Raw genomic sequence first — 22531 nt, forward strand, 5'->3', positions numbered from 1 at the left:
ATTTTGTAACAATCTATAATAGAATAACATGTCTTAATCTGAGAAAAATTTTAGCAAATAGTTTTTAGAGAATCATAGCATTGAAGAATATTTTAAAAGTCATCTGGTCTAATCTCATCCCACCCTCCCCTATTTCTATTCAGGCTTCACACATCTCGTTATTATAGTATCTCAAATGAAGGAGGCAGCAATTTTTGTAGATTTACTCTTATTGCTAACTCTGTAATATTTTTACACCAAAACATTGTTGTTTATTAGCATATAAAATTATAATTCTGTAATTTCAGCATATTATTATTGTAAGTAAGAGCCAGTCAACTGGCAGATAACAACTGAATCTTAACTAGAGAGCAAAGATAGATTCTAGAAAATATAGACCATAAGCTTAACATTGATGCCCAGTAAAATTCTCAAATAGTTTATTAAAAATTTTGTGAGAAATTAAAAAAAAAAACAGCATGATTATGTCATCATAGGTTCACCAAAAACAAGTTATGTTGAACCAATCCCATTTTTTTTTTTTTCTCATAGAATTACTAGATGAGATTGCCACACACAACGTGGCTTTTTAAGCGTCATTAAAAATTTCAGGGACTTCCCTGGTGGCCCAGTGATTAAGGTTCCATGCTTCCACTGCAGGGGCACGGGTTCTATCCCTGGTCTGGGAACTAAGATCCCATATGCCTTGCAACACAGCGCCCAAAAAATAAATTAAAATAAAGTGATTAAAAACTTTTCATGTTAGGGACCTGGAATATATGATCCTCTAAGGTCCCTTTTGGCTTTAAAATCCCAGGTGTTTCACCTGATAGACGTAAGGTAAATTTTTGCTGTATGATAATGGATTCGTAATTTGATATACAAGTTTTCTTAAAGAGTGCTGATTAATGGATCTTTGTAAACCAGAACAGAAATCTCAAGTGGTAAAACTGTGGCTCTGTCTTTGACCTTTATCCTTTTCAACAATTTTTTTCAAAGCAGACCAAGATATATAAGGATCTTAAATTTGTTCATGACACAATCCTAAGAAGGATAGCTATTATTTGAGATAACGAAACCATGGTGTGTGTGTGTGTGTGTATGCGTGCGTGCCCACAAGATGAATTTAAGAACAAAAAAATCAGAACATTTTACAAATAACTTTGGGTTCAAGTATAAATCTCACTGTGTTTACAGTATTTGAAAAATCAACCAAAAAAGAATGCTTATGTAAATTATGGCACATCCTTAAGAAGAAATAATATGCAACATTTAAAAATATTTATGAAGAGTTTTAATAACATAGGAAATTCATGTAATGTAATGTTAAGTTGAAAATTTCAGCACATAAAATTGCTTATAAAGTATTATTACAATTACATTTATAGACATTTAAAAGCAAAGGAAAAAAATGGAGAAAAGTCACCAAAAGTTTAAATGTGAGTGGTGGGGTTATTATTTTTTTCATTAGGCATTATGTACACAACATAAATAGCTACAAAATAACTAAATACAGTCTTAGGTCATATCAGCAAAATAATGGCGTATTGTCCAAAATAGTCCCATTGTGCTTTGCACTGCTCAGATCTCATCTGGATTACTTTAGCTCACTACATTTTAAGAGTAATTTTGACTATAACAAGAGTGCTAAGTTTATGGAATCCAGGATTGTGAATGCTATGGACTGAATTCTGTTCCCCTCACCCCCAAATTCATATGTAGAAGCCCAGTCCTCCAATGTGACTATATCTGAAGATATGGTCTTCAGGTGATGATTAAGGTTAAATGAGGTCATAAAGGTGGGACCCTAATCTGATAGGACTTATGAAGAAGATCTCTCTCTTTCTCTCTCTCTCTCTTTCTCACACACATGCACAAACACACACACACAGAGTGAAAAGAAAGCCATCTACAAGTCAGGAAGAAAGGCCTCACCAGCACCCAACCATATTGGCACCCTGATCTTGGGCTTCTGCTCACAACTGTGAGAAAAATCTTTCTGTTGTTAAAGCCACCTAGTCTATAGTATTTGTTATGGCAGACCAAGCCGACTAATACAGTGACTGATCTTAAAACCACTTCAGTGATGAATAGGTGGAGTAGCTGAGGATATTAAGAATGGAAAAAAGGAATAATGTGGTGCAAAGAAATTGTTTTCAGATATTTAAAGAGATGTCATGTGGAAACAGTCTTCCCAAACTAAGACAGAAGAAGTTGGGTTCAATATAAGACATAGCTTTCTAACAAAGCTCTGCCAAAATGGAATGAGCTGTTTTTCGACATGGTGAACTTACCAGTAGACTTGTCCCAATAAAGAATAGAATACCATTGTTCAGGAGTGCTATAGAAGAGATTTCTGTATTAATTTAGATGACTTTTGAAGTCTCATTTAACTCCACCTTTCTCTATCTAACATTCCACAGTTGAAATCTTTCAAAATTTTAATTCCCATACAATATATTAATTATCCCTGAAAATTCTCTTAGTACGGTTTCTATGCTTTCATTTTAGTCATTCATTAAAAATGAAAAATGGAGCAAGACCTGATACAGAGCTCTACCCCACATTCTTAGAAAACTCTGATTCACTAATCCTTAATCTTTTATGTGGTATGATTGTTCTGTAGGTGACTATTTTTGCTGGTTCTCTATACCTGTACCTGTGTTATTTGTTTAAAATTCACTTTGACCTCATTATCAGGTAAGTTAACATTCTCACCTCATCTGATCCATTTATTTGACTAAACTAATTTTCTGCCAATGTGAATGGTAACAATGAAAACCATGGTAAAATAAGAATTTTAAAATGTATAAATCTTTAATAAAAACACATTTTTCCTACATAAAAAGCAAAATAATCAAAACACTGCACATCGTTTATAGTACCAGGCTTTAACTACCATTTATAACTTTATTTGTATGGAACAGTATTTCTGAATTTAAACTCAGGACAACAAGACAACATTTCTTTCCACTTCAGTATTAGAAACAGACTCAGTTTTGGCAGAGGTAGCAAGACCTGTGCTCAGATCTTACTTTTGTCACATTTTCTCTGAAAGGGGTTCCTGGACGAATTCCAGGAAAAGGAAACAGCATACAGGTGCTGGGGTTCCAGAGGAGAGTCCACATGCCAAGGATACAAGTTGAAATGTTTGGGAAAAGCCCACAGGGGTTCTTCTATTAAGGGGAGAGATTTTGATCAGTGATGACTAGATTCCAGAAGAAATGTCAGAATACAAAACAAGAAAACAGGATTTGGGATGCAGAAGGGACAATTAAGGTGGCAAGTGAGTGGTAAAAGGACACTAGTGATAGTAGTTTCTGAGTAGTACAACAGGGTTCATGCTCATACATAGTTGTTCAAAAACTCCATATTGGGAGAGACATGCAGTGTGGAACTGATGTTTAAATAAAACCAAATTAAGACAAACTATGGAAATCTCACAATAAAATAATAGAACAAATATTTACTAATATAATTAACACTTATTGAGCATTACTATAAGTCAGCTACTATGATGAGAATTTTATATATATTGTCATTTAATTCTCATAACAATCCTATGAGGTGGGTTCTAATGCTATCCTCATTTTCCTAAACGGTAGTCAGAATCTCAAATGATGTGGGATTTAAGGTCACTTATTAAGTGGCGGGTCTGAGATACATACCCAAGTCTGCTTAACTCTCAGCTCAACTCAGTTAAACTCTATTCTTTAAAGGCTTCCATATTTAGGCCCAAAGGCTTATCACAAATAGCATAATAATTTAATTTATACATTGAAATATTTACTGATAATAAAAAAACATCTTTAGATTTCTATTTGAAATAAACCAAAATTAGAATATCTGTCTTTTTTAAAAATCATTTTTGTGTTTTTAGTTTTTTTAGGCATTCTTGCTTTCAGATGCACCTACCACTATTTTCATTGATCATGTACATGTATTTTTCAAGGGTGAAATCTAGTTTATACGTTGTGCAGTTGTTCTCACTGAGAAAGAAGTATATGGCTTTTTCACATGATCATATCTCCCAATTTGAGGAAACTAGAGTCAGTCAATGTGTTGAACATTAAAAAGTACATTTCAATACTCAATACTGTCTATAAATCATTTCATTCCTTCTATGCCCCTCAATATTTGACAAAACATTTTACTGTAAACAAATTTGGGGACCATTGTGTAATTATTCTCACTTGGAAAATATTCTGTTTCCCCTCCATGAAACTAGAACAGAAGGTCTGAGAGAAAGGAAATTATTAAGCATTCTACTGAGTTTTTACCCCCAACAAAAACTAAGATAGAGGTCAATGAATAAGTATGTGCAAACTGGAACTTGAATCCTCTAGGGTGACTGTAGGCTAATTAATAATTAATGCCAGAGCCATGGTGTTTGAAATGCAGATGTGATAACTGGAGGCCTGGCAGTACTGTTCAGAGGAAGCAGATTTAGATGCTATAGGGAATAGGCACTCCCTTGCCGGCTGGCTCAGAGAGCCAGCCTGGGTGCAAAGCAGGGCCTATGGTTTAGATTATATTCCCCTCAGCTGTTAATTACCTGAACCTACTTTGAAGTTGTTCTCTTTTTATCCTCTGCATGAAAAGAGATTGGTTCAGCCAAGGGACTTAGAGAAATGATCAAATACATGGGGTGGAGGGAAGGGGGTGGGAATAGAACTTCAGATATAAGAAGATAACGAAGAAAAACACACAGTAGAACATACAAGAACATACATTATTAGGAAATGTTGAATTGTGGTTCATTGTTTCAAACAAATTGTATTTCTCTCAGTTATAATAAAGTTGATTTTAAGTGAATATGTAAACTTTTTCTGAATAGGTATAACAAAGAATTTCCATCTCTATTACTATATAAAGTAGTGATTTGACAAGAGACACGTGCTTTGTAATGCCATATTTAATTTAATAAAGTCACTTATACCTCTTCATATTTGAAGGTACTTACTGATAAGGGCAATATTAATAGAATCAGCCACAAACTGCTTCTATATAACCTGTTTGTGTTCAAACCACTCATTCTCACAACACAGAAGGTGCCATTGCTCAATGAAGAAAACTATAGGATATTGGAAAACTGTGGAAATAGGCTTCAGTTGAAAGGATTCTGAAAATAAAGATGGTAGGTTTAATTGCATTAAAAAGCACCCTGGTTTTCAATTATGTGCATGTATGCATGCAACTTAAAGAATCATGGCCACTAACTATCTAGCAAGTGGATTACAGCATGCCTGGATGAGATGTAAATGCCGAGGTTTGGGGCTTTTTCCCATTTTTAAATGTTATTTTTAGTGCAACTACTCCAGGCAAAGCACCTGAGATACATGCTACTCACACATGAACAAGTTTCTCTCTTTTGGTGAAAGAGCATGCAGTCATGAAATAGCTAATTTCAACTGTGAGAAGTATCTCTGTATCTTTTTGACAGGAAAATAGCACAGAAAGCACCATCAAAGGAAAACGTGTATCTACACTGAAACTGACACCTGTGGATGCAGTATCTTCTAACTAAGGTGACATCAAATACATACAACCATATGTGTGAGTGATGAACATTCAGCTCAGACACAACATACAGACCATGCAGTGATCTAGATTTGGAGTTCTATATTATTTACTGTCCATTTCTATTTAAAGGAGCACTTCTGTGAACAAGGTCCTTAAAGTCAGGAGAAAAAAACAGAAATTTTCTCCATAGAATCTATTGCTCAAAATGCAAATTCCAAAATAATGTAAGACTTGCATCATTGTACATTTTAAATTTCCTTAAGCAAGTAAATAGTCATGTAACTAAGGGTCTCCTATCAAAGGCAAATCACATTGGGAATTTTTACAATTTGTCTGTGACAGAGATTTCCCAGTTGTAGGTTTCTTTCTAAGAACATGTGTACAGCACTAAGATTATGTAAAAATAACAACAAAAAACAAAGCCATTTTCATGAAATTTCAATTTTGTTATACTGACAAAAGGCAGCAGGGCCAATTCACAGAAAGTAGAGTCTACTTGCATACTGATTTTTATCACCAATCAGCTGTCTCTGCAGTATTATATTGTTAGAGTCCAAGGTGTTAATGAATATGTACCAAATTTTCCAGGCTATAAACATAAACTTTGTATGTTGAGTTCCCTGCTACTAAGAAAAAGGAAAAAAAAAAAAAACAAAAAACCAAGAAGTGCTTGAAAAGTGTAAGCCAAAAACCAGAGGAAAATTTTAAAAAATCAACCACTTAGATCAGCACCTAAGGTTTTCATGCCCATAGCTCTTTTCCACTATGGGCATTCATGATTATTCACCTGTGGTGGATAACCTCAATTTTACAACATAAACACAGAACAAAACACATTTCCTACCCTATAACTGCAGTCATCTTCCAAATTTGAATTCCAAACTTCTGAATCATTGTTCCTCAATAGCAAATGAAAATACATTTGAGACTGGTGACATTCAGGCTTCATTTATGCATTTTTATTTTTGTTATATTAAAAATATGCTAACAAATCAATTGATGTATATATACTTTCTATTTTATTTTTTAACACTTCCATCAATTGGACAATTCAATTTAAGGAGAAGATATTCGAAAACATTATCTACAACTTAATTTCAGTGTGAACAAGTTTTAGTTTAGAGATATATGAACAGAGATATATAGAGCAAAATGGCATCACCACAAGCATTAAGTTCAGCTTTCCACTTCATTTCAACCTGTATGTTTACATCCTCACTGCTCTTAACCCCACATGACTATCTCTTAACACTAACAATTACCTGTTTTGTAAAGATTTACTCAATTTCTTAAAGCACATTTTTAAAAGTTTCAAAGAAAAAGTTTCAATGTAATCTATTGGCATAATCTTGCATTAATCTCAAGGTCTTAATATATTTTAGAAAGCAGTGTAAAAAATAAATGCATAACAACCAATATTTAAGTCATAGAACTTTGAAGCCATAATTTATATGCTTTTTATATTAATTTGGAACAACTAAAGCATTCTTCTCTGTGTCAACTCTATTTTAAATATTTTTTTCTTCTTGATAATATGCTTTCCACAGTTCATTTTTGATCATATGTTCATATTGTAAAACTGCTTGTGACTAGAGCCTCCTAAACACGTGCACAATATTCTCTCTCCACTGCAATCTAAAATGTGGTTAGATTATCTAGCTTGTTTTGTGTCCTTTTTACCCGCAGCTACAGAGAGACTGAAATGAAGTTCTCAGCTCTTTATTAGTAAAAAGCATTGGAAAAGTGAAAAGATCTTAACAAAAATATCTTTCTCCCTCCAGTATGAGTGATGTATGTTGCATGAGCTATGCACTGCAAAGCAGAGGAAGACTTCTTTACCCTGCAAAAGGAAAAGTAAAACATTGAAAAAGGATCTTAATGAAATCATAACATTAAAATAATTTTATATTAAATCCTGTTTATTTTCTAGGTGAAGGCTGTGAAGTAAATGTGAGGAAACATTAAAAGGGAATTGAATTTGCATTCCTTATGCTACAGGCACATGTTTACATGACCTTTAAAACAGAATTAAAGCTGTATCATCAGCAGCTGTAGGCAATTCACATTACTAAGGCAATCAAATCAGAATGCTAAACTAACTATAAAACATATATTAAACTGATAGAGAATGATCTCAATTCACTAGGTTTACTTGCAATCTACTTACACACTACTAGTCATTTCAAAGTAGTTTGCAGATCCACCAAACTAGAAATACTCCAACGCGTTTGAAAACAGAGGGTCCAGCTGTATGTAAGCTAAGAACACTTTAATATATCTTTCTCAGCAAATCTTCATCATTCATCAGAGCTAGCATATTTATGATCATTATTTACTTCCAATAATCACCTCCAAAAGTATTATCCCATGAAGACACAGTGCTTTCTGATATGTTGTACATGGCAGAGAAAATTTTTATTTCCAAACAAGTATTTGGAAGAGTTTACAAAAAATGCTTAAAGGCTACTGAAAAGTTAAAGACACTTCTTTCTACTCTAAACTTCATTGTATTGTTCTACAACATCCCCCACAATTTCCAGTAACTGTATTCTGATTTCCTTCCATAGCAGGTACAGATATCACACCTTTTAAAATATGGTAGGATGGATAATTAAATAGAGTTTTAAATACAGTTGTCTGGGATGAGACTTGCTCTAAAGACATGAAAAGAGAAGAGTAAATATGTTTATAATGCAAGTCATCATCTCACTAGAAGTGTTTTTAGAAAGCTTGGTCTCTTTCCATTTTTAGTAGTAAAATTTCAGAAAAAAAGCATATTATATCTTTCCCGAAGTGTTTCTATTTGTGTGTTGTGACTTATTTTCCTCCTCTTTAGAAAACTTTTCAGACTCCTCAAGAATACTGAAAACATACAGAATGTGTTTGAAAATGCAGTTCTTCTACTTTGAGGGGCAAAGAAAGGGGGGAGGACTCAAATGCTTCTTTCTGTCACCAGTGTGGGTGTTTGTATAGGACAAATTTCAGTTCTTTACAAAGCTGTCAACTAGCAGTTAAAGGAAAACCAAACTTCCACAGTTCTAAGACTCAGTTTCTGCAGAGCCGAGATCCATACACAGAGACACAGAGCTCAGATCATTTTTGAATGCAATATACACTCAAATAATGTTGTACTTCAATATGCAAAGTTCAGCCTTGTAAACTCTCTCTCTCTCTCTCACACACACACACACACACAAAGGTGTATGTGATCTATTTAAGGGGGAGTGCATCTCTAATGTTTACATCAAGCACCTGGGGAAATATTGCATTTAAAGGTAAAGATGAGAACAGATGTGATTGAATTATAGTTTAACTGCAAACAGGAACCCCAATCTCTCTCTGAAAGTGTAAGTAGTAAGAAGAGGGTAGGTGGGGGAAATGAGAGAGCCTCATTCTCACTATTATTTGAGTAAGTTAAAAGGAATATTTAGGATGTAAAAGAAAAATTTGAGTGTTGATATTTAGATTGCCCTGTGTGTTTCCTTAGAAGCCTAAGGTTTCTCTTGCCCCTGTCAATTGTTATAAACAGGAAATTTGTTCTTTTTAAAGAGGATTAGGGAGGTTTAAATCCTGCTGCCTTCAGTGTGATCTGAGTTAACATCTTAGTGCCTGGATAAAATATTTTAGGGTGACTATTACCCTCAACACATATGCACACAAGAAGAATCATGGGGTCACTGCTCTCCTAAGCACACCTCCAAGGGAGAGTGTCACTGAGGCAGAATTGTGATAATATAAAGTGTTTGGCAGTAAAGGGGCTGGGTCTTGCCTCCCAGGAAAGGGTTACCTTAATCATCTTACCTTTGTGCAGGCCTAGAGAGGGAGACATTGGACTTAGAAATGTTTAAGGGGCACACAGGGCAAGGAACTGTGGCTATTAAGGGACAAGGGTGCTCAGCCTGGGTCTAGGGGATCCTGAAAAACTAACTGCTGGCTGGCCCCCAGGCTCACACAGCTCACACAGTTGCCTTGGTGCCGGCTCTTCTAGATCCTGGCCACCTCCCTCTACTTCCAACCTGGGAAATTCAGCCGTCTCCATCCTATGGAACCTGTTCCAAATAGAGGACGAGAGCTTGGGGAGAGCAGGACAGTGAATGCCAGGAGGCTGGCAAAATAAGTCCCTCTCACTGGCTGCTCAGTTGTCCGAACAGGACCCATTCAGCCCAAGGAATTATCATCCACTGAGTTATCTTAACACAGAATCTCTCATTTGAACGCCCCCACCCCTGTCCTGGCCCAATCGCCTCTTTTCAGGATGCATCTCAGAGGCTATCTCAGGTCAAGCTGCTTGGCTTCATCCAAGCATCTCAGCCAGGCTACCCCGGAGGTTAAGGATAATGTTGCTGCCCAGATCACGCTCCCTCCCACCAAGATCGTGTACAGGACTTTGGGACAGCTCTTTGATTCTCTCTGGCTCTGACTTTCTGCAGGTTGTAGCTAAGGGACTTGGGTTTGTAGCAACACCAGAAATGAGAGCGGGCTAGCTGCAGACTCGTGGTTAGGGGAGCGGACCCACCAAGAGGAAAGACCTGGTGGGGGGCTGGGTTTTTGGCTGACCGCCTGAGCACTTGTGCATTGAAAAGAGACTCCAAAAAATTTCTTGGATATAAAATGTACACACACACACACTATGGCATGTATCCACAGGCAGCTGGAAACTGAAATACCAGATCAAATAGATCTCTTCCCCAAGCAGGCAAGCCAAATTGATTCCCCCAATCGAGAATGGGGCAAAGTGCAAAAGAAGTGGCCCAAAGTTACAGAATATGTAGATTTTTAAGAGCACTCAGGAAACAAACACCCCTCCCCCTAGAACTAGCACAACAATCACAACAGAGGAAGCGCTTATATTCTTGTAAAAAATGGGTTTCCCAAATGTCCTTGCAAAGTGGACTATTCCCCAAATACTTCTCTCTCTCACATATATCAATTATATATTTATATTTGATTTATAAAACTTGATTTTAAAATACTTTTTAGTACATTTTTCTCACAATCATCAACCTGCTTACCTACTGTATCCCTCTGGGAAAAAAGTAATAGAAATTTCTGAATAATGATAGCAGGTTAAATCTGGTCGCTTGCTTATTTTCAAATATGACATAGATTCTTGCCCACCATAGGACCCACAAATAGTAACGTGAGCCCCGAATACTCAGCTGATTACTTACTAAAAGTCTTTTCCTAGAAAGAGCGCATATTTTGATCTGTAATCAAGTTTCCCGTAGTCCCATTACCGCACAGGGACGCAGAATGCTAGCCATTTCAGATAAGTACTATTCACTAAGGAAGGGAGACGGAGCACAAGAGTGCAGGGAAAACACGATCTCAGTTATGAATGAAGCCAGAGCATTCTTACAATTTTGCATGTTAAAACCTTAATCCGTCCATGAAGAAGGAAGTGAATTGCAATTTCGGGCGGATCTATTAACCAAGGCAGTGATTTATAAACAGCGTCTAATGGTAAACTAGATGGACTTATTGATGCCCCGAACATAGATCTGCAGAGTTTAAAGTAATAGATCATCTCTACAAGCTCTCTGATCAATTATGCGGCTGGAAATATTTTTTCTTGTTTTTAAATGTTCCCACCACTTCTGATTTTAAGAAAAAAAGTCAAAGTAAAACTAAAAACCACCACTGCAATTTAAATTTATAAACATTCTGCTACTCCATTATAAAGAGAGACAGAGAGAGACAGAGAGGGAGACAGACACACACAGAGGTAATTCCACACGGGGTCTGTATTTTGTAGAACTGTTAACGGGATTCCTAGAAACTAGTCTCTATCTGCAGTGCAAAAAATGTGACTGGCAAATGCCCACAATGATTTCTAAACACCCTAAATCCTAGAACCGGGAAAAATGATAGCCACGTAGAACACTGCACAATAGCTCTGTCCCGGTAGAGGTCTTTCCCTGGACACTGTAAGATAGAGCAATGGCAAGGGAAGAAGTAAACTCTAAACTCGGAAGAGAAACTGAGCCGGGATCAACTCGACCTTGCCTACGCAGTGGCAGGGTGGGAGCCAGCATCCTTTCCCTCCGCAGTGAAGGTCTCTATTGTCCTTATCCTCTAACCCTCCTGTTGAGGCCCCAGCCACACAATGCCTCAGCACTTCCCCACTGACAGTGGATTTTGCTAACAAATGACTAGTGTTCTCAAAGATTGTGGTATTTGTATTAAATTTTTCATGATGAATATTTTACTTTATAAATAACCCTGTTTATGCTGTGGCATTTGCTATATGCTGTCACTCCTCCCTCTCCCCTTTTCTCTAAATATCCTTTGCTTCACGTTCAAGGAAAGCCAACAGAGATCTTTTTAAAATGAACTAATTGAGCTTGAATCGGTATTGGCTAATGTCTGCTAATGCCATCTAATTTTTTTTAATTCTCCCTCAGAATATTGAGCCCTTAACCTTCCCCCATGCAGTTTGCCAAGAAGAAGAAGAAGAAGAAGAAGAACAACAACAACAACTATAAGAGCAGCTACAGTAGACTGGTGCTTCGTAGGGCAGCTGTGTCTCACGCTGAGAATGTCTCATGAGCTCAGTGTACAGACATCAGGGAAAAGGTTTCTTTCTCATTTCCTTTCAGAGGCTGTTCAATTGTTTCCCTTCCCTCATGAGCTCCCTGGTTATAAAAAGAAAATGTGTACTTGTCCCCACCAAGCCTAACGTAACTCATCCTGCTTCCAAAGTGAACTTGTATTGAAGGTGAAGTTTCCAATTTTGAGGTCACGCCTGTGTGCCATGTCCTACCGTCTGGAGCTTCATGCTGCATTATACACATTCAAATCTGGCCGTTTGGACTTCTTTCCTTAATCCCCTCCTCAACCCCAGCCATCCCCAGCCACAGACAGTCTCCCCCTCTTCCAATTTGTGCCGCGAGAACACTTCGTAATCTACACTCAAATATAAAATCTACAAGCAGCATAATCCCCATGGCTGGGGCACTTTCTGAACCAGCCTGGGCACAGGCTGCCCAACTGCGACCACGCTTGGGGGCTTCCACAGGAATGGGCGACATGAACTACATTAATCTGCTTAATTTCTTTTGTGAGTCCTTTCTTGCTTCGAAAGGGAAGGGAGGGGGGCGTAAGGTCTGCGAAGACTCTCAGGAGTTGTTTTATATCCTTAAATATTGTGAGGGAGGAAAGCCACTGTGAACCCCCAGGTTACAAATAAATGAGTACAAGTAAATCAAGCTGATCTGACTTGCTTTTGGAAATTAACTGAATTGTCCTCTTAGAAATCAAGCAAAGTGATGAGTAGGGAGGGGTAGCGAGTTGGGGTTTGGAGGCAACCCTAGGAGGAATGAAGTTGGTGCTGTGTGCTGGCCAGGCATGGTAATCGAAACCTGTGTTGCCTTGCTGGAGATAGGTGTGCAGACTTGCTAAAATTAGTTTCTCCAATTCTAAGTCTGGATCCCCTCCAGGGCAACTTTTAGCTGCCCCAGCCTGGCAGGGTTCAACAGCTATTATTATATTCAAACCATAGCTCTGAAGTGGGTGGGGTAAATCAGATCTGAGGATCTGGTAGTGGACTTCAAGACCTCAGTGAGGAGAACATGAAGCTGTGTATTTAGCCCAGCTACCCAAGATAGCAGGTTTACCAGTGGTAACTTTTGAGTTTAAGGCAAAATGCAGTCTATGAAAAATAAGTTACAAGCTCTTTGCAACAGTAGCTTCTCATGGACTTATTTTTCTCCCATGTCCAGACAGGGTCGTATATTGAATGAGGCTCTTTTATTTTGCATGGGGCAGGGGATTTGTGACCATGGTCCCCCCTTTTATTCCTCTCTCTATGGAAACCCAGATCATGGGGAGAAATATGCAAGGCTGAATAAAGAGAAGCCGCAGAAAGGAGCGCTTGAGAGCGGCATCTGTTACACTTGGGAAGTTAGACTGACAGGAGAAGGCGAAGGAAACCTCTCCAGCAGATTAGTTAGAACAGCAAGAAGATTTGACTATATGCAGATATTTTCTTCAAAAACAAAGCACCTAATGTGCAAGAGATTCTATCTCAGCTGCTAAAGGACATGATTCCACCTGAATTCAATAGGCAGTATCTATATTCATGGGAACTAATTATTAAAACGAAAGAAAGAAAGAAAAAGAAAGAAAAAAGAAAGAAAGAGAAGGAAAGGAGGAAGGAAGAAAGAAAAAGGAAAGGAAATAATGGAAAGGAAAAAGGCAACTAACATCGGTTTTTGTTCCTGACAGAAGCTATTCTTATATTAAAAGACTGCAAAGCAACGGTGTGGAAAAGCCTGTCGCTGGGTGCAGATGCCCCGTCCTCCACACCCCCCCCCCAACCAGCCTCGGGGAAAAAGGTCTGAACCACTTTTCCGCGGCTGGCCTTACCTCTTCGCTCAGAGCCAGATCCGAAGCCACAGGCAAGAGGAAGGTTTTTTTTTAAGAACTCAGGCAAGTCAGAATTGGAAGAGGACCCACTTCTTCTTCATGCAAAAGTCTTATCAATTGATAATTGCCTTAACTCCCTGAATGGCCAGGCTAAGATTAACAACTCTTTCAACCAAACGCAGCTGCAATGGTGGGGGTGGGGAACCCACCGACAACAACAACATGGCAATGATCATGATCTTTTTGCTCCTATAGTTTCTTCAATGTGTTTCCCTCTGACCTCTAAACTGATCCAACCCAGACTGGCAAATGGATCCTTGAACAGACAGTCTAACAGAGCGCCGGAAAACTTTTATTTTTGTTTAATTTTAATAAGTTATTTTTTTCTTCATGAAGCAAAGTTCGGGCACAAATGAGATTGCATTCTTGCAAAGGAAGATACACACAGTTGGCAGTAAAGAAAGGACGTTCCTGGGCAGAAGGAGAAGAGGAGAGGAGAGGACAGGAGAGGAGAGGAGAGGAGGAGAAAGGAGAGGAGGGGAAGGGAGGGAAAGGAAGGGAAGGGAGGGAAGGCAAGGGAAGGGGAGGGGAGGGGAGGGGAGGAAAGGGAAGGGAGAGAGGAAAAAATCAATTTCTAGGTTAAAAGCAGATGAACCTTTACAATAGGACACCAGCAAATGAAAGCAGTTTCAATGAGGGAGAAGGGGGAGGGCAGAAGATGGCAAATGATCCTCTCTACCAATAATTACTAAGTGTTTATCCTTTTTTTAAGAGGGAGAGAAAGAAATAGATCTCAACCAGATGCCAGACTTTCCTGCATAATAGACACAGTTTACATTTACCAACATAAGCTCTTACTGCACTGTGCTCTCATAAGAAATTACTCATTTCACAGGAAATATAGGCTCTTTAGCTATATAAAGGAATGTCAGAATAAGCTCACCTTGTTTTTATTTTTTTCTCATTTTCTTGCATTTTCTTCAGATCTGTCTTCTTAGAGAAACTAATGCCTTAATGACTTTCTGGTAGCTGCAAGCCTTCTTTTATTTCTGCTAAATATATGAAAATGTATGCAAATTTAAATCAAGCTTAACCTAGGAGCTCTTGCAATATATTTAATGGAATTTTAAACCAATAAGGGAACTCTGATGCCGTCTTCCGTAAGTGCAAATATAATTATGCAACTAGGTTATCTTCAAAATTATGCAATGAAAGGTCATTTTTTAACTTCAGAGATCGTGCTAGGTATCCGATGTTGCCTTTCCCCAGCTACAGCAAATCTAAAATCTTTGCATTTCACCCACTCTGCTTACAAGCAACGCATTTGCACGGGGCTGTGGAGCACATAGACTTGTCCTTCCCGAACTTATAAAAGCTTAGGCGGAATACAAGTCTTTGCTCTATTTTCCTTTAACCAAAATGTAAAAACAGTCCCGTCTTTCCAAACTGAAAGTAAATTCAAGCTTGATGGGAATGGGGCGGGGGGGTGGGGGTTGGGGTTGGGGGAGGCGGTATTTAATGCCAAACAGCCCTCCAGTCATCTCTCTCTCTCTCTCTCTCTGAATTTCCAGGGCACACTAAATGCTTCCCATTTTCTTCAACATATGTGGGATTAGTGCTGGGTTGAAGAAGTGTGTGTTAAAAACAATTTTCCTAGGGGACAACACTGGGCGCAGGTAGTCATGAATATTCTCCTGTGTACCTATTGGGACTAGGTTCGCTGAGTGTCTGGGGTGAGTGCGTAGGAGGGTTACCCACTTCAGCAAGACTTGCCCCTGACAAAATTTGTGGGACCTCTGATGGGAGTTGACACGGAGCAGTAAAAAAAAAAAAAAAAAAAAAAAAAAAAACCGCAAGTCTACCAATTAACCAACTGAATTGGGAGACAAACTTCAAAATAACTGGATTTTGCCAGTATCACATTAGATTTTACGATACTTTCTCAGAATTTTCCAGTGCTTCATGCCCTAAATCAATCTTTTCAGAAGGATCTGGGCATCTCTTTCTTAGATGCTTTCTGACCTTGGTATCGAGTTTCTTATAAGTGATAAAATGAAATTAAACACATTGAAATAGCTCTTATTGGAATCATGGGCTTCAGTCTCACAGATTTAGGGTCCTATCGAAGACGTTCCTTTGCTCAAAGTTTGTAGTGGCATTTTATTTTTCACTCCCCCGCACACAACTAACCGAGAACGCCAAATTAACCTGAGGAAAATCCCTATCCGCTAAAATCTACAAGACATTTAAACTGGTTATATTGTTTTCTTAATATTCTTCTTTATTTAAGTTAATCTAAATAACCTAAAAAGAGTTCTAAAACCAGTTTGCCGCCTCACCCCTATCCCCCACCAAACACACACACACACACACACACACACGAACGCACATCCCTCTCATCCTTCCCCCTCCTCTACTAACATCCGCAACGTCCGAGAGCGGTAGGAGGTGGGGGGAAGGGTTAACCAAATGAGCTCCTGTCACTCAGCACTAGGCAGCCAATGGAGCCGAAAGATTGATTCACTTCCTGCTTGGGTCTCAACAGAAACTCTCGAGCTTCGCCAGCCTAATTTGGAAAGCTAGCCCGGCCTCCCGCGCCGCCATTGGCCGAGTCCGTGGAAGGCCAGGCCGAGACGCGCTGCAATTGGCCTCGGCGGGTGCCGGTAACTCGCTTTCGCGGCTTTGGCTCCCCTGTACCATAGATGTCAAAGGCTGAAGCTGCTCCCTTTTCCACATTATAACTAGTAGGGGATCCTCACCGACCATGGCCACAGCTGCCTCGAATCCCTACAGCATTCTCAGTTCCAGCTCTATGGTCCATGCGGACTCTGCGGGCATGCAGCAGGGGAGTCCTTTCCGAAACCCTCAGAAACTTCTCCAAAGTGATTACTTGCAGGGAGTTCCTAGCAATGGGCATCCCCTCGGGCATCACTGGGTGACCAGTCTGAGCGATGGAGGCCCATGGTCTTCCACACTGGCCACCAGTCCCCTGGAACAGCAAGACGTGAAGCCTGGGCGCGAAGACCTACAGTTGGGCGCAATCATCCATCACCGCTCTCCGCACGTCGCCCACCACTCTCCGCACACTAACCACCCGAATGCTTGGGGGGCGAGCCCGGCTCCGAATCCGTCCATCACGTCGAGCAGCCAACCCCTTAACGTGTACTCGCAGCCGGGCTTCACGGTGAGCGGCATGCTGGAGCACGGGGGACTCACTCCACCGCCGGCCTCTGCCTCCACGCAGAGCTTACACCCAGTGCTCCGGGAACCCCCAGACCACGGCGACCTAGGTTCGCACCACTGCCAGGACCACTCGGACGAGGAGACACCAACCTCGGATGAGTTGGAACAGTTCGCCAAACAGTTCAAACAAAGAAGAATCAAGTTGGGCTTCACGCAGGCTGACGTGGGGCTGGCGCTGGGCACACTGTACGGCAACGTGTTCTCTCAGACCACCATCTGCAGGTTCGAGGCCTTACAACTGAGCTTCAAGAACATGTGCAAGCTGAAGCCGCTGCTGAACAAGTGGCTGGAGGAGGCTGATTCGTCCACAGGGAGTCCGACCAGCATTGACAAGATCGCGGCGCAGGGCCGCAAGCGCAAGAAGCGAACCTCTATCGAGGTGAGTGTCAAGGGCGTACTGGAGACGCATTTCCTCAAGTGTCCCAAGCCTGCCGCGCAGGAGATTTCCTCGCTGGCAGACAGCCTCCAGTTGGAGAAAGAAGTGGTGCGTGTCTGGTTCTGTAATCGAAGACAGAAAGAGAAAAGAATGACTCCACCAGGGGATCAGCAGCCACATGAGGTTTATTCGCACACGCACACGGTGAAAACAGACACGTCCTGCCACGATCTCTGACTGCAGGAAGCGAGGAAGCAACCGGCCGCACTGGGAGCAGCGCGGATTTCTCTTTCTCTTCCACTCTCTTCCTTTTACTCCAGCTTTTTAATTGCTATTTCTCTAGCTCTCTGTCTCTCTCTCTTTTTTGTTGTTCGTTCTTTCTTTTCCCCCTCCCTCCACTTTTTTTTTTTTTTAAACAGGGGATTCTAACATATTAAGAAAGAAAACACACACACGCATTCAGGCTTCTCAACGCGGATACACAGTTGCCTTAAGCGGTCCAGGCGGGGACCTCATATCCCCTGCGCCAGGCAACAGCTCCCTCCAACCTTTTCTGCTGATCAATATATATTGTTTACTTTGAGTAAGGTTTTTTGTTGTTTTTGTTTTTGTTTTGTTTTGTTTTTGGTCGCTCCTCTCTAGGAAGAGAAAGGAGTGGGGTAACTTGGGGGCGGGGTAGGGATGTGGGAGGGGGGTGGGAAGACAGATGTGTGCCTCTGAATAACCTTTCAGCGCCTTGGTTATAGCAGCTGTATTTCAGGTGAAATCTGTTTTACAATAGACTAGTTTTGCATTTTTTAAAACTTCTATAGCGTTTCTAAATGTCTGCGGTGTTTTACTATAAGCTGTACACAATATTTGTGAGACAATTTGTATCTAATCGACCACTCCATATTATTATTGCTACTATTATTCCTTCATTGAGCTGATGGTTTTTTAATTGCTTAGAAAAGGAAGAGGGGGAGAGATGCCTACCCATCCACTGATCCCCTATCCCAAATCTGTATGGAGAAGAGAGGGTACAGTGGAGAGAGTTTGTTGATGATATTGGAGATACATACATATATATGTGTATGTGTATGTATATATATATATATATATATATATATATATATATATATATATATACATACACATACACATATATATATAAATTTTTTTCTGGGGGGTAGCCGAGTGCCTAGGGTAGGCAGAATAGGCAGCCGATTCTGTTTGCAAACTAGTACGAAGGAGGAGAGGCGATTTCGAAGCTTTCTGCCCTCCTTCCCGCAACTGTGGAGCCCCCACAGGCTTCCACAGCGCATCTGGGTGCCCTGGAAGGATTCCGCAGCTGCACCGGGCGAAAGAAGTCTTCCTGAGGAGCGGAGAGTGCTCCTCGCCTCCCGAAGTCCTTAATGCCTGCACTCGGAGCTCTCCACCCGCCCCGCGCCTTGCCAGGCCGACTGCCAGCTCGATCCCACCTTGGCCTTTCTAGGCGAAGGACTTTGCCTTCACACCCGATTGCTTTAGCTGGAGACGACGACCTGACCCGGAGACGCTGGCGACAGACTGGGTCAACGCTTTCCAGTTCGTTTCACCTCCAGTTCACTGCCTGTTCCGTGAGTGAGAAACCCTCCGGGAAGGGTGGCGAGGGGGTGGTGGACCGGCGTTCTCTGCTCTGTGCAGAAGGACAATGAAATGAGTGGCAAAGGTCGCAGGGATTCTGGTCTAGCCGCGTACCACCTCCTCTCCCGTATATACGGCTGTCTCTGAGTGGGCTCATGGGGAGCCATCTCCGCGCCTCCAACAAACACAGCTGGTAGAAGCCCATGGCGAAGACTAAGCTAGCTAGCGAGCGCCCGGGTGGCTGGGTTTTTTTCCTCTTCTTCTTCTTTTTATATCTCTCTGTGTGTATGTGTCTCTGTGCGTGTGTGCGTGCGCGTGCAAACGTGTGTGTGTAGATAGCTGTGTGTATCGTCTTACTATTTACAAAAAAAAAAAAAAAACTACAAAAAAATCTCGCTAGTCTGTGTAGAGAACCAAAATTTATGCAGTTGCTGTGGCTTTATTGCTAGCTCTCATGTCCACATGCCAGGTCCGGAGGCTCACCTCATTCCCAAGGAGCACACATTGCTGGGCCGGACATGCACCCAAACACTCAGTCGCTGCTCGCCAGACCTGGCTGGGGGCTCCGTAAGCCCGGGCCGGCCGCCTGTCCCGACCTCCAGACGCAGCTGCGGTAGACAAAGCTTCAAACTACCTATAAGGACCTGAAAGCCTATGGCCGCTTTTTGAGGATGCGCTAGTAAGGGCTGCCAGGGCCCCGGTCCACCACACTGTGTCTCCCCCAGCTGTCGGTCGAAGAGCATGTGTTAATTCAAATCCCAGATCCTTTTTCTTTTTTTGCCAAGCTTCTTCATTCTGTTGGTAGTTGGGTTTCAGTTCTGGGATTTTTTCCCCCCACAAGGAGTTCATGTTTTACAACTGTTAGGGTTTTCTTTGTTTGTTTCGATTTTTTTTCTTTGCAGTTAAGCGCTATGATTCAAACCTGAGTTAACCCAAATATTTCTGCCGACTTTATAATTGTACAGTTTTGTATAAAACGTTTTTGAAGTTATTAATTTAAAGAAAGATCATTTAGTTTATTCATTTAGTAACCGATGTATAATAAACACTATTTTCATTAAGAGTTGCTTTTTCAACTATTTTATTCAAATTGCCTATTGCAGTTGCCAGCAATTATTTATTTTCAATAAATTCTGCATTGTGTTTAAAAGGAAACTCTTTCAAAGATGAGTTGGGTGTCAAAAGTAAAACAATTCGCTGTAATATTTGATGTGAACAGTTTTAGTCAAGGGGTTTATATTGACACAATATTTTATTGTTGTAAAAGATTAAAAAGGTTTAAATAAAACATTTTTCCAACAAAAAAAATCTGTCTTCTTCTCCTGGCTTTATTGTGTGGTGTGTGAAGTGAAGCGTTTAAACAGAGGCAGGTTCCGGGTGAGCATTGCATGTGCTTTGCTTCAGGTTAGAAATCATTAGTCATTGTATTAATTTTTGATTTTCTCTCACTGACTTTTGGCCTTTCATACACTCACACAGCGTGGCTTGTTATCACACCCACGATCATGCAAAACACACCCGGAATGCTGGGGAAGGCTGATGGGGCAGGGTGTTCATTTCAGGAGGTGAAGTCATATTAACGTTCTCCAAAAGGAGTGTGTCTCACTCTAGTCCAGCAGTTAGACCCTTCTCTGGAACTGCTCCTCTTGAAACTGGGCCCAGATCTTCGCTGAGGCTTTCATCTCAACTAGCTGCAACCACCCCCCTTCCTCTTCTTCCCCATTCCCAGCTGATGCCCTTCTGGTAGGTGAGTCCCCATTCCCCTGCCCCATTCCCCTGATGAGGAATGGAAAGATGACTATATGCAAGGAGAAGTGCTCTACTTCTTAAGGCTCTTCCAAGGCCCATAAACTTGGGTAAACTCTTGTCCACTTAGTGTTGCCCAATAAGGCTGAATTCTGTCCATTCCTATCTGAGTTTTGGGGGAAGAAAAATAGATTACATGGAGACATTTGGAGTAAAAGTTTGATGTATTACTCTTCTTCCCACTCCTACATACAATTTCACCTCTATTATTTTATCAAAGACCCTAAATAAAATAAGGGACAGTTACCTGTAGTGATGGCTGAGGAGTAATTTACTAAAACAGAAGCAGTTATATTTTAAAGCTTTGTATGTACACACATGCCTTAACCAACTTTTTTTGTAGATGTATTTTTAGTAACAGAAAATAAATTTAAGTATAATTTTCCAATAGTAAAACTCTCTTCAATTTATACTCTGAAGTGTTTTTTGTTAGACAGAGCAAAATTATTTAATTATTTTAAAAGGTAATGATTATCATTTTTTCAGATTGTCTAATAATTTACAGTTGCACAGTGCACCATACACATGTGAGTGTTGTGTATGAAATATGCTACATGTTGTGTGCATACTCATGGGCCTATCTCTCTTTATAAGTAATACTGATTTTATAGAGATGTATCTACAAGCACAAAAGCCATAGTCTTAAACCCACTGTTTCTGTTTCCATTCATATCACCTAATCTCTTTCTCTTTCAGTATCCTATGAAAAAAATTGAATTGATTAAAAAGTTATACCTTTTCTTACTAAAGCACACAGAAACCAACTAACAGTGTATTCTCCATTCTTTAATGGAACCACAAGTGGATATTTTAGGAGATACTACATGTATAAATATACACATATAGACACCTCTCTATCAGTATTTTACTATGTATTACTGACTACATATATTTTATACATATTTATGAGACTCGTTTCCTTTACCGTCTCTTTTCTTTGTCTTAATATATAACCAAGGCCTAGCTGGCTTTTATGATGACCTCCTTATCAACCTTGTTATATCATTACCATGACATTTTCATTAAAATTCAGGGGATGTTGGTGCCTCTGCCTGGGACATTCTTTGTATGGAGGTTGTCACCACCCAATTCTCAACCAACTCCTTTGTAGGGGAAGCAGCTTTGGCCTCAGTTTCTCTCAGTCCTTCACAGCAGTATCTCTCTCTCCCATAAAAAGATTCCGTGGGCTCAAAAGGAAAAATAATACTTAACCATATTTAATGGTGTGAAAGCACAAATAATTTTCTGTTTTTATTCAAAATATCTTTTTTAGTAAGGAGGGAGGAGAAGAAGGGGGAGAATGGAGAAGTAAAAAATGATTAGAGGTTAAAACATAGTTTTCCAAAGAAAAGAATGTATTTTTTCCACCTGTCAGATATTTTTAAAGATGCATATGGCACCTCAGAATTGTGAAAGTTATTTCTATGATTTGGTATTTAAAAATCCAAACATGTGACCCTTTCAAAAAAGTCTTGAAAGAAAGAAAAAGTAACAATGCAAAACAATACCCTGTGAATTGATACCACTCAATACTCATCCATTCTGTAAAATAAAAGGATAAAACATTTTTATACATACCCCCAGATAGTAGTTTTAAAAATAGCAATCCTCCAACTTACTCATTTGTAGATG

At 40.0% G+C, this 22531-nt stretch overlaps 1 protein-coding gene across 1 annotated transcript; it reads left to right on the top strand.

Annotated features, from left to right (window-relative positions):
- The first annotated feature begins 16605 nt into the window (after window positions 1-16605).
- Window positions 16606-18117, top strand: POU3F4 (POU class 3 homeobox 4). Its single transcript, XM_007188755.2, has one exon. The coding sequence runs from the start codon at window positions 16634-16636 to the stop codon at window positions 17723-17725; it is 1092 nt and encodes a 363-aa protein (XP_007188817.1). The 5' UTR covers window positions 16606-16633; the 3' UTR covers window positions 17726-18117.
- The last annotated feature ends 4414 nt before the right edge of the window (window positions 18118-22531 follow it).

This window comes from Balaenoptera acutorostrata, chromosome X (assembly GCF_949987535.1).
Source record: "Balaenoptera acutorostrata chromosome X, mBalAcu1.1, whole genome shotgun sequence".
Lineage (NCBI taxonomy): Eukaryota > Metazoa > Chordata > Mammalia > Artiodactyla > Balaenopteridae > Balaenoptera > Balaenoptera acutorostrata.